This window comes from Vipera berus (assembly GCF_964194415.1).
Source record: "Vipera berus genome assembly, chromosome: 1".
NCBI classification, from domain to species: domain Eukaryota; kingdom Metazoa; phylum Chordata; class Lepidosauria; order Squamata; family Viperidae; genus Vipera; species Vipera berus.
The window spans coordinates 95,320,814-95,333,152 of NC_138202.1; the positions used below are offsets into that span (position 1 = coordinate 95,320,814).

A 12,339-nucleotide genomic window follows, 5' to 3' on the forward strand; every position below is an offset into this window, starting at 1 on the left:
TCTACCAGAGGACAAGAGCAGGTCTGAAAAGAAGGATCAAGCAGAATGGCAAAAAAAAAACCACCCCAACCTCATCAATTTTTGGCAGTCATCCTACTGGGAAAGTTTTAAAGAAATATCGTGCAGATTTTCAGCCTGTGTTAATGATAAAAGTTGACACGGAAGAGAGTAAAGTTCATGATGAGAGTAAAGTTTGCACTGAACTTTTCCAGCCTGGTGCCCTGCAAGGATTGAGACTCTAAAGCCCATCATTCCTTGCCTACATTGCAACTGGTAATTACTCAGAGAAAAAAAATCCAAGTCCTATTTTTGTTTAGTTGCTACATGTCTTTTTTTGTTGTTGTTGTTTTGTTTTCCTCTACTAGTCCGATGGGATCATCCCTTCAAAAATAATCTTTGGCTATAAGTCAGGACAACCTGGAGGCACAAAAAAGACTCCACTGTTGTCTGTCAATTTTTGTCCACACGTTTTCATCTTTAATAAGCCAGTTATATCATAATTCTCCCTCCCCAGTGTTAATTATCTTTCCTTCCAGAGAAAACTAGGGGTGGTGACATGGTAAGCTCTTTTTTTAAAAAATTCCATTTATATCCCGCCCTTCTCCGAAGACTCAGGGCAGCTTACAAGCTTAGCAGTAGCCTTCATTCTATGTATATGCCTGCTTATTAGGGCTTTCACACACCCCCCAAGCGGCATTATTACAAAGTCACCTTAATTGCCCCCAACAATCTGGGTCCTCTTTGTCGTATTAGAAGAGGAGGAGCTCTTTGCTTCAGTGAAACATTACAGCCCATCTCAAAAGCTGATTTGCCAAGCTTCAGGAGGCAAAAGAGGGTGGAGGGTAGAGTAAAGATTCGCACCTGTTGTAAGGGTTCCTCAGCAGAAGAGCCTGGCTGCTGGAGCAACTGTCTGTGGGAGTGTGGCAGCCGTACACTGGGGGAGGCATGGAATATTGTTGGTCACCTGCAGATAAAACCATAAGAAATTCACAATCTCGCAACATGACTCATTAATGTCACATGTTGGGTTGGAAAGGCAGTGTTCTCTTAGTCCAAGGGTAGGCAACCTTGGCTCTTTTATGACTCGTGGACTTCAACTCCCAGAATTCCTGAGCCAGCCATGCTGGCTCAAGAATTCTGGGAGTTGAAGTCCATGAGTCATAAAAGAGCCAAGGTTGCCTACCCGTCTTAGTCACTCTCAAACTGCAATAGTCATCAACTGGAGCAAGGACCACTCGCCAGATTATCCAATCTTTATTTCAGTCGTAGCATTCATTTGTGGGGATAATAAAAAGTTTAACAAAATGTAAAAGTGATCCAAGAGCTGTCTGATGAGTCAGCCTTGTTTCAGATTGTAATTCATTTATTTTTTATTTTCTCTAAAATAAATTTATATTTTTCCTGTTTTTAATATGGGCGCAGTGATATTGGTAACCAATTTTATAAAGCTGCCTCAATGCAGTTTTTCCTTTGGAAGAAATCCTGAGCACCAAGCATAGCAAATGCATCATTCCCCATGGCTGGGTTTCCACAACACACTGAATAAAAAATTACCATGTTTTACCTGGTATGCTATGTGAACACTGCCATGCCCAGTATAGTTAGCCCAGGGTTCAAAGCACCCTGCAAACCAGAAAACCCATTTAAATGAGTGTGTGTGCTACCTTTGAAGTCCCATTTGCTTTTGTTAATACTGAAAACTGGTGCTTAATCTTGAGATCTGTGCCCAAATAATTTAGCAGTAACATGAAAATAAGATTATTTTTGTGCCTTACAGTAGAAAGGCTGAATAATAAATATAATTATAACAATAAAGTAGCAATGTCAGAACCAACAAGATTCCAACATAATTTTGAGTTTTCTAGATCTAGAATTTAGAAACCCAAAAGACTTTTTGCAGATAGTCATTGACTTCATTGAAATGTACTACTTGCTGAGCTCAATCTTAAGTAGATTCACACAGTGGTAACCAGAGGGACATAAAAGATTACTATCAGGTAAATGTGTTATCAAGTTTGGAATACAATGGATTCTGGATAGACAAGAGCTAGGTTGCAACTGGCTTAATTTAATCCAGTCTTCCTTCCCCATTCTGATGTCCTCCAAATATATTGAACAACTACTCTTGCTATTTTCAGCCAATCTTTGTCAATACTGACTAGAAATTCTGGAAGCTAAAAGGCCAAATAGAAACCTTGGAGGGAATCATATTGAGGAAAATAGGATTAATCTGCTGATGAAGAATTACTGACATAATTCCAAAGATTGACAATTTGGTTTATGCTGGTGGAAGGTCTCTTCTGTGCCAGTGAAGTTACTACTGGCTCACGGAGGAGTAAAACAGTGTTACAATATTCCCACAGAGTTATCCCAAAGGTGCTTTTTCACAAAGCAACTGGACTTTTTTTTTTTACATCTCATCCAAGAAGCTTTTCATCCAAGAAGCTTCTTCTTGGGTAAAAAGCAAAACGTCTTCAAAGAAAAACAAGAAAGTCCAGTTGCCTCGTGGAAAAAGCACCTTTGGGATAATTATGACCTGGATGACTGAGAATCTCCGTGGACATTCCCACAGAGGTTTCAAAGCCTCTTGTAATTCTTACACTTTTGTTGACATCCGGTCCAGTCAGTCCCCAGCTTCCCAATTATCCAACTGCTCTTTGCCGTTAGGATGAACCGGACGACAAATCCTCTCAATTGTTAGTACAGGCAAGGCCCCTATATTAAACACTCTCTCTCTCTCTCTCTCTCTGTCTCTCTCTCTCTCTCTGTCTCTCTCTCTCTCTCTCTCTCTCTCTCTCTCTCTCTCTCTCTCTCTCTCTCTCTCTCTCTCTCTGTGTGTGTGTGTGTGTGTCTGTGTGTCTGTGTGTCTGTGTGTGTAGCAAACAACTTCCCCCTCTCCCACCGCGATCAGTTCCTCGGTTCCTCGCCCAGATGTTTTCCGCTACCGTTACCTAAAGGCGTCTGCTGGCCCATGGGGTCCTCATGCTTGAAGGAGTGGTTTGTAAACTGTGCCCCAGGGTGAGAGGGAGTATGGCCGTAACTTGGAGCTCCATCAAACGCCACTGTGCCGTAACCTGCCAAGAGAACAACAGGGTTGGTTGGAATCAGGGGCTGAATTGCCTGTCCTTGAACTTTCTTCCCGCAAGAACCTCCCTCTAGACAGGCAGGAGGCGAGAAGTTGTCAGAAATAGGAAGCCTCTACTCTGCACAGCAGCAGATGGCTTCTTTCTGCCAAAGAGAGGGCCAAATCCATCAACTCAGAATCACCCAATGTGGATGGCAGGGTTCTCATTGAATCGAGGGCGCGGGCTTGTTTTCCCACAGTGCCTCCTAATTTTACCTCTGAACTCAGCAAAAAAGGGCTGCTGCCCATTAAAAAGATAAAAAGTTGATTTTAGATGCCCATTCAAAGCAGAGAACAAGGCCACGTGTCTTCAAACAAATCAGCGGTGAAGTCAAAAGGCATGTAAGCCTAAATAAATAAATCTAAAGTGTAATAAATAAATTACACCAGCCCAGAAGGGTAGGGAAAAGGTATGCAAGTTTTCCAGTTCTTCAAAACTCTTCATCCAACAGTGAAAAATTCTGGGGAAGTCGGAAACGTCTACACCATTTTCTGACTTTCTGATTGGTCCCAATAAAAGTTTTACTCAAGCATGGGATTGGGTTTTGTGTCCCTGCATTCTTTTGATAGAGTGATAAAAGCTGCAGAAAACTACTGGATCCGGTGCCTATTAGATGTTGATTCCAGTGTTTAAAACTTTTGGCTCCAGCAACAGTTATGGCAACAAGTCTCAAAGGATATTCCCTGTTTTGAAATCCACACGGGGGTTTGGCTATCTTCTAAAAGCCCGTGTCGGCCGTTTCCCGCAGTAAGCAAAGTTTTCATTAATAGTCCCCGGTATACAGTATAAGAAAAAGTCCTGATCTGCTGAATAAACTTGTCTGCCCATTCCACATGTTACAAGTTGCCCTTTAATCTCGTTCTCGCTGGCTTCTCACTTGTTTTGTAAGGTTAACTTTCTGAAGAGCCTGCAATAAAAATGGCAGCCCATTAAATGAAAAATAACCTCCTACTTTAGCCGAAAATTACTCGCTCAAATAATAAACAGCTTATTTTAAAAAGAAAAAGAAAGGAGCGAATTCAGATGGGAAAAAAATCGCCTATTGTGACCTCAGGGTGAGACCGAATCGTAAATCAGGCGTTTAGACACCAACTTTCATTAATTACGTGGAGCCAGTTAAACAACTTCGGCTAAAAAGTAATTACAAAGTAATATTATCTTTAAGACTTCTCCGCGCATCAGCATTTGCCCTAAGACCGTGAAATGTTTGGCGTAGCGTCGCTATGAAATCTTTCTTCCCTTGCTTTCCCAATACCGCAGCAAACGCTTATTTAAAGTAAACAATCACTTTTTGGGAACTTCGCTTCCGGAACGTTGAGTTAGAATCCCGCAATTTCTTTTAAACTCGCTGCTCTTTGCAGAAGAGGTTTGCACATTCAGAATACAAGTCGATAATAAGAGGAGCAATAAATCGTAGGCTTTGCTGGAGAGGAAAAAAAAGGCAAATGCCTTTTCTGCAGTTACCCTACATACAACCTGCTTTTCCGGACGAACCCTCGGCTGTCGGAAAAAGCCGTTTACGTTCTTAGAAAAAGGGTCGCGACAAAACTGAAGAAACGGGGGAGAAATTGGAGGAGGAGGGGAAGAGGGATTGCGGATCACTCGCATAAAAATGCGTCACTGAATGCCCACGAGATGCCATATAGTTCACCAGCTACTCAAAACTTGAGAAAGACTTTGCTAAAAGACGACGCAAACTTGCGCCCCTCATTCATCAAGCGGCCGTTTCGGTTCAACCGTCCCCCCATTTACTCTTGCTAATATGTTAGGCGGACCAGCCTTGCGCGTAGTATTGTCACCTTGGGGACGCAAATTTTTTACTTTTGACTTTTCTCGAGGAACCAAAACTTGTGTGGGGGGGGGGGAAAAACCCGCGCAGTCTTTTAACGGGGATAGACAGCAGGAATAGAAACGTTTCGATCTTCGTTTTATTCTGTTTTTGTAATCTAGTTCTCAGTTTTTGCATGGGACGATAGTTGCCAGACGTGGGCTCGGAGAAGTAAGCTATGGTCCTTCTCAATTCAGAAGCTCACTTTTTCCTAAAGGTCTTTATTTATTGAGAAGTACTGGCGACGTTTCAAATTTAACGTGCTCCTCCTGCCTCTTCTTGAAAAGTAAAGCCTGCTCAATTCCATTGTCTGAAATCTATAAACCATTTATTTTTTTTGCCTACATCAGCTTTCCCCAAGTCTGGGCCTCTCCAGATGAATTTCAACACAGGGAAGTGAATCTAACAGCAAATCTATAGATATTTCTAAAAGGAAGGAAATTGAATATAGAAGTCTGCCTGTTTCAATGGATTTATTTCGCAGGTAAGTTGCTTGGATCATAACTATTAATTCTTCCAAAGGTTCCTGGACTCTGGAGCTTATGGCGTTTACAGAGTCATGCAAGCCTGGTCCAAAACTTTGGGATGACACCTATGGTATGTCCGACTGCGGCAGCTTCATTGCTCCCTAGAATACCAGCGGTTTTAAGGCGCTTCTGAGGGATCCCGCTTTTATCAGCACTTTTCACTCTTTTAAAGAGATACCTCACCATTCAGTTTTCAAGTCAACACCCCTGATCTTAAGTTTATTTATCCTGACTTCTTTTGGGGAAAACAGTTTTATTTCAGTCTGTCTGTTCTGAAGTCCTGTCGAGTTCAGGGGACCCTGCTGTCAAGAAAGTGGGGGTCAATCAACCTTCTCCTCTCTAAAATCACCTCCTTTACTACAAAACCCGAACCACTGTGCCGAAGGGGACTCATTCTTGAACGTGTGCACATGGGGCTGCTGTAACTCAAAACTTTCCAAAAGCCTGGCAGGAAACGGGCTTCAAGTCATAACAGGTCCGTTCAAAAAAAAAGAGAGAGGGGGGTGGGCGAATGGACTACTTTATTTTGGCGTGCCGCAGGGGGGAGAAAAAAAGTCTTAAACGGCTTTTGAAATATTCAGGCTTTTCTGCTTTCCCAGTCCAATTTATAATAATAATAATAATAAGTTGGAAGGGACCTTGGAGGTCATCTAGTCCAACCCCCTGCTAAGGCAGGAAACCCTATACCATTTCAGACAGATGGCTGTCCAGTCTCTTCTTAAAAACTTCCAGTGTTGGAGCATTCACCACTTCTGGAGGCAGGTTGTTCCACTGGTTAATTGTTCTAACTGTCAGGAAGTTTCTCCTTAGTTCTAGGTTGCTTCTCTCCTTGACTAGTTTCCATCCGTTGCTTCTTGTCCTGCTTTCAGGTGCTTTGGAGAATAGCTTGGCTCCCTCTTCTTTGTGGCAGCCCCTGAGATATTGGAACACTGCTATCATGTCACCCCTCACCCTTCTCTTCATTAAACTACACATACCCAATTACAGCAACCGTTCCCTATATGTTTTAGCCTCCAGTCCCCCAATCATCTTTGTTGCTCTTCTCTGTACTTTTTAATCAATGTGGTGTTGATTAAAAAATAATACCATTAACCAAATGCAAGAAATCCGTGGGATCAAGAGTGGAGATCCCAGTGCATTGACCTGAAGGTAAAGGGGGGTGAGGGGTGGTAGAAACACCTTGCCCAGTAAATTGTCGTTTCTCCCCCCGCCCCCCCCCCGCCCCCCACTCTTTTCCTCCCACCCGCCGTCGCGCCGTGCATTTGGCAGGCAACTAGGAGCTGGCGCGGCCTGAGCCTTCAAAGCTGCCGCATGCGCCTGGCGTGTTCTGGTGCTTAAGCGTCCCTTGTCTATTCGGCCGAGGAACAGTGATGACAGGCCGATGCCCAACCCCTGCGCTTCCAGGCATCAGCTGCTCCCGAACTGCCTTATCTTAGCGCATCACACACAAAGCCGAGGGCTTCCCTCCTCCCCTTGGCTCTCCAAAGCTCCTCCAAGCCCTGAAAGCTCTAGATCCGGAATTCCCTTCGCCCAGCAGTTCGGTGGCCTTCAAAACGCTGCCCGGAGCAGACTGGTGTTTTGGCCACATTTCCCGGCGTTGCATGACCCAAAACTTCAAGAATGCGATAAGGAGGTTGGAGTTCTGAGCCAGCCCCCTTGATAGCGAGGTCTCTTTTAATTAGGGCTTTATCAGAGGCCGAGCTGATTAAAATGTGCTGAAAATAATTGCAACGTGGACATCTGGCGAAGAAGGTTACTCTTCTGAAGGGGTGCAATTGTTTAGGGGGACCCAGCTGCGTGGCGGGGAGGGAGAGGGAGGTGACGGAGAAGGGGGCAGGCGGCCTGGCAAAAAGTTCAAAGCAGAAGAATGCCTTCTCCCGGAGAAGACTTGGCAAAAACGCCGAGGCAACTTCTTTCCCACGGTGAAAAGAAACCCCCGCCGTCCAGCCTTGGTAGACTCAGAGCAGAGAACGTTACGTTCATTACTCAAACTTACCAACGTCCCCAAATTATATCTCTTTTTTTTCTTTTTATCACAAATTTTTGTGTTTGTGTGCTGGATGTGGTGCCCGGTATTTTCCCTCTCCTCCCCCCCCTCTTCTTTCCCCGTTTTTGCTTTGCAGCAACAGAGCATTTTTCACGACTTTTAAAATTATACTTGCTTCTCACACTTCCGAAGTGGCAATTAAAAAACAATTCTTTCCTCGCTTTTTCGGAACTCTAAACCAATTGTGTTTGGCTAGACCTGTCACACAACAGGAGCTGAAAAGATCAGCAGTCCAGATTCCTCAGCCCATTCTTTTAAAATCAAGAACACTTTTGGAGTAAGAATGGAAGACTACGTTTTCAAATGTAAAATCAAATTAAGTCCCAGCTCTTAAATGACACCAGCATACATAGCATCAAATATATCTAAATCTCTAAATCTTCTGATTAAAGTTCTACTTTGGGCATAACTGCCAAAGGCTGCAGATGAGAAACCTCTTTCCCGAGGTTTTTGTTTTTTGTTTTTTGCTACTTTCTCCCTCACTAGAACAATCAAGAAATGCAGTTACACAAAAAAAGTTTCGAAAACTTTGCATATGTAGGTAGCCATTCGTATATGCAAATGGGAGATTTTCAAAAAATCAGTCCTTTCTAAGTGTACATACATGCATGCATATACTTTTGAAAGAACTGAGGAGTGTTTTACACACACACACACACACACACACACACACACAAAATCTTATGAATATTATAAGAAAAAATTCTTGAGGCTCCGTTATATTAAACTCAGTTAGATGGTAGTTAATGATATCAAAAATCTTTCAACTGCAATTTAGATTTTTAATAGTTTTACTGATTTCATTGAAGTGGGATCTCTTCTCTTGTCCTATAAAAACACATGCAATTTTATTCAGCATCCTTATCACCTGGAATAAAGATGTTTCATTGTTTCAAATATAAGCTGGGTCCGTACCTACATTCCAGAATTCCAATTTAATCAATGTGGTGTTGATTAAAAAAATAATACCATTAACCAAATGGTATGCATGCATATACTTGATCAATGGGATCAAGAAGAGAACAGAAATTTAGGGAATGGAATGAAATGAAATTCTGAAAGAGTACAAGAAATTGCCTTCACAACTTAACATCTTGCTGAGTAAGACAGGTCAATGTATTGGAAAAACACTGACCTTTTTACTATTTTAGATGCAATAAAAGTAGAATCATTAAAGTTTAATAAAAACTTTTTAAAGAATTGAAAATCATATAAAGAATATTAAAGTGCAGCATTAAGAATAATAAAAATAAATGTGCTATTAAAAATATTCTCTCTATTACTCTGAACTGTTCACAATTACACACCCTTCCAAAGCACTACTTCTGCAACGGGTTTAACTACAAAACTAAATGCAAATAATTATGAAATTCACCATTAACTGTTTTCTGCCTAATAATACTGTGTATACATCTGCAGAAGTAAGCTATTGCCTAGAATTACAATGTAATGGTATTGTAATTCTATTGCACAAGCCCATCAAAAAATTTGTCCTTTGTTTTTAATTTTTAAGATTTTTTGTTGAGATCAGTTATTTTGTGGTTCCATGAATTTCACAAAAATATTCTTTTCTTCTTTCATAAAATATCTAGGAAAAAAACTAATGTTTTAGGACAAGACTTGCTTGATCAAGTTGTTTCCATTTTGTAGGAATAAGCAAAATATTTCATCATACCTTTATCCAGCAATGGTCATTTCTTCAATAAGGTACTCTACTCTAGGAATGTAGTTTGAGTACTGTGTACTTTTTGGGTGCAATTTTCCTTTACAGCCTAAGAAACATATATGTTTCTACACATACTTGCTTAAGGCATGGTGATGCTAAGTGTCAAATCCGTAGAATTTCGGTTTATTGAAAAATATAAATGAATTCTGAAAGTGTAGTAGTGTAGTCTCAGGTATAAACCCAGCATAGGTTTGCTGAGATGAATGAATGGCATCCATTCTCTGATTTCACCATAGCTCTCACTGATTTCAATAAGATTAGGGAGCCAAATTACAGTATTTCAGAAAACTAAATTGGTGTGTGATTTTTGCAATTTCTGTGGGTTAAACAAATGATAATCCAGGGAACAATTTCCCCTTCTTCCTGTCCATATAATTCCCTCTGCGCAGTTTTAGCTTCCTAAAATATAGAGATGAGCTAACATAATAATCCTGACTGTATTCCTTCACTGTACATTTGCTGCATTAAAAGCCATATTAGGTCATAATTTATCTTCCCCACCCCCATCAATATCCATTTAACACTATTTGCTATATCGATACACCATAACTTTAAAAAAAAATATCTCCACAGGAATCAATTCTTTAATCCTGGTTGAAAGAAATCATTTCAAAGTTGGTTGCAGTGACATTAACTAAATGAAGTGTTAGATTCATAAAGAACGCTTTTTTGTGTCTTCAGTCCAGGTGTAAACAAACTGCAGTATCTGCTTGCTTAAAGCAATAATGTCTGCAAGAAAATACCAAGTACAATTCATAAAGACATTAGGAAGTAAAGAGAAACTAACAGGAAAGCCATATGTGAAACAATTATTAAAGGTAAATGCCAAGCACATTAAAGTTGTAATAACAACCCACTGAGTTTACAGTCCCATGCACTTTTATGCAGAAATTTGGGGCATGTAACTCAATAGGTTCTCTTCTTGGATAAGTGAGAATAACCAGATTGCTAATTTGGGTTTAGACTTGTTGATACCCTTGTTGGAAGATAATGTACTTTTGCATGTGCACATTCCTGATCTTAATCCTGGAACGAAACAAGTCCGACTTAATTCAGAATTGCAAATGTTAAGAGTTTCTTTTCCTGAAGCTTGGCTGGATTTCACTCCTAAGTAAATATATACCACTACAAAAGGAGAAGGTGGAGCGATTGTATGATTCATTCAGTGCTTGAAAACCCGGTAAGCGTAATATTACAGAAGGGTGTAGCCATATAGAAGAGAGCATAAAGTAAATCCATGCCCCCAAATTCCACTCATTGGGACAAATATGGTTTGCATCAACACAAAAGCTCTTTCAGTCCTTAACCCTCTTTTTCCAAATAGCTTTATCAGGACTTTCATGGGAAGACTTCAGAGTTATGATTAGAAGCAACAAACCCACAAGCCCTTTAATCCATAAATATCTGGTTTTGTTTTGTGTGTGTGTGTTTGTGTGTGTGTGTCAGATATACTGTATGTATAAAGTAATCAGCACAGAATTTGTTAAATGTATATATCTATTCAATCGGAACCTATAACAAATTGTAAATTAATGGCACATCTCCGAATAAATTTATTTGGAACCTAAGTTTATTAAGTTTAATAGGGCATTCTGACAAATTTACATTTTAATCACAGGTTTCCTTTCCAGGCGCGTGAAGTACGTTCATCTACTACACCCGCTGAGTCCAAGACCAACACTGAAGCATTTAGCTGCAGCCTATTCAAACCGATAAGTTGATTTACCCACCCAGTACTCTGTGCTAATTAGATGTGCTAATTTTACACCCTAACAGCCCTATGCACATGCACTGAAAAACTTTTAACTCCAACTAGATTTTCTACACGGATATTTAGGACCAGTGATTGATTCCTAGCCTAAGAGGGTTGCAGTCCTTTGCATCCTTTATTAACAGCCATCCTAGCATATGTCCACGCTATCGTGGTTACGAGTTGTTCATTACCACGGTGTTAAACCAATTTGCCCGCCTTGGAAAGTTGTCCCCCTTTAATAAGCGTTGGTTACTTTGTGGATTAAATATTATAAAGAAGCTCAAGATCAGGTTTACCACCCCCACCCACCCCCCACCCCCGAGGCTTGTCACAATTCAGGCTCGGGAGCTAGCCAGGGATCGCTTGCACTCCCCCCGCCCCCCGTCCCAGGAAGGGCTCGTTGAACGCCTCCCTATCCCTTCTGCCGGCGGGGCCGTGAAAGCGAGGGGGACCCCCTGGCTAGGTAAGAGCGGCGGGTCCTTCCCCCCAAAAAAAAGCGCGGGCTCCCCCCCCCTTCCCCTCGGCTTACCTTGGTTGCGGATGGCTTGCTGGCTCTCGAGGCAGTTGGGCAGGTAAGGGCCGTTGGGGAACATCCGCGCCTGGGCGGCGGGCGCTTGGCTGGGCGGCGGGGGCGGCGCGAAGGGGCCGTAGCGGCAGGCGCCGGCCGTGCCGGTGAACTGGCCGGAGAAGTGGACGGTGAAGGCGCTCAGGCACTGCTCCTCGTGAGGCTCGCCGGAGCTCCAGCTGGGCTCCTGCTTGATGAAGGCCGAGGGCGGCGGGGCCAGCGAGCCGTAGGAGGCCGCCGGCGGGAAGTCCAGCACCGGAGCCCACTGCGCGGCGCTGCTCACCGGCATGGAGCAAGTCCCGTTGCCCGGCAGGGGAGGCACCGAAGGCGGCAACAGCGCGTTGAGGTCGCGGACGTCGGAGCCCATCTGCTCGCCCGCGCAGACTTTCCGCCGCGGGGCCGGGAACCACTCGCGGCTCCCCCCGCCGCCGGCACCCCCGCCGCCGCCGCCGCCGCCGCCGCACTTGTTCCAGGCGCTCTGAGCCCGGCTGGGGTCCGGCTGGAGGCACCAGGCGGCCGGGCTCAGCCCTTTCGGGGAGGCCGGCTCGGCGGCGGGGAGGCAAGGCGCGGGCTCCAGCCCCGCCGCCGCCGGCAAGAGCGAGAGGGCCAGGTTGGTCTCCAGGGTCGCCGCCCTTTGGCCCGAACGGCGCGGAAGGAAGGCTCGGAGCCCCGAAGTGGAGGAAGAAGGAGGAGGAGGAGGAGGAGGAGAGCGAGGGGACCCGACGGACGGACGGACGGACGGGCGGGCGGGCCTCCCAAAGGCGGCGG

The 12,339-nt window shown here is 43.6% G+C and overlaps 1 protein-coding gene across 3 annotated transcripts in view; it reads right to left on the bottom strand.

Annotated features, from left to right (window-relative positions):
- WT1 (WT1 transcription factor) overlaps positions 1-11,938 on the bottom strand; it is a gene marked incomplete at both ends in the record, with an annotated part of 50,400 nt that extends 38,462 nt beyond the window's left edge. For all 3 annotated transcript variants that reach the window (XM_081312572.1, XM_081312571.1, XM_081312570.1), the window contains 3 exons: positions 862-964; positions 2,952-3,074; positions 11,536-11,938. In XM_081312572.1, the coding sequence (XP_081168698.1) occupies positions 862-964; positions 2,952-3,074; positions 11,536-11,938 (629 nt within the window). The remainder of the gene's footprint in view (positions 1-861; positions 965-2,951; positions 3,075-11,535) is intronic.
- Positions 11,939-12,339: the final 401 nt, after the last annotated feature.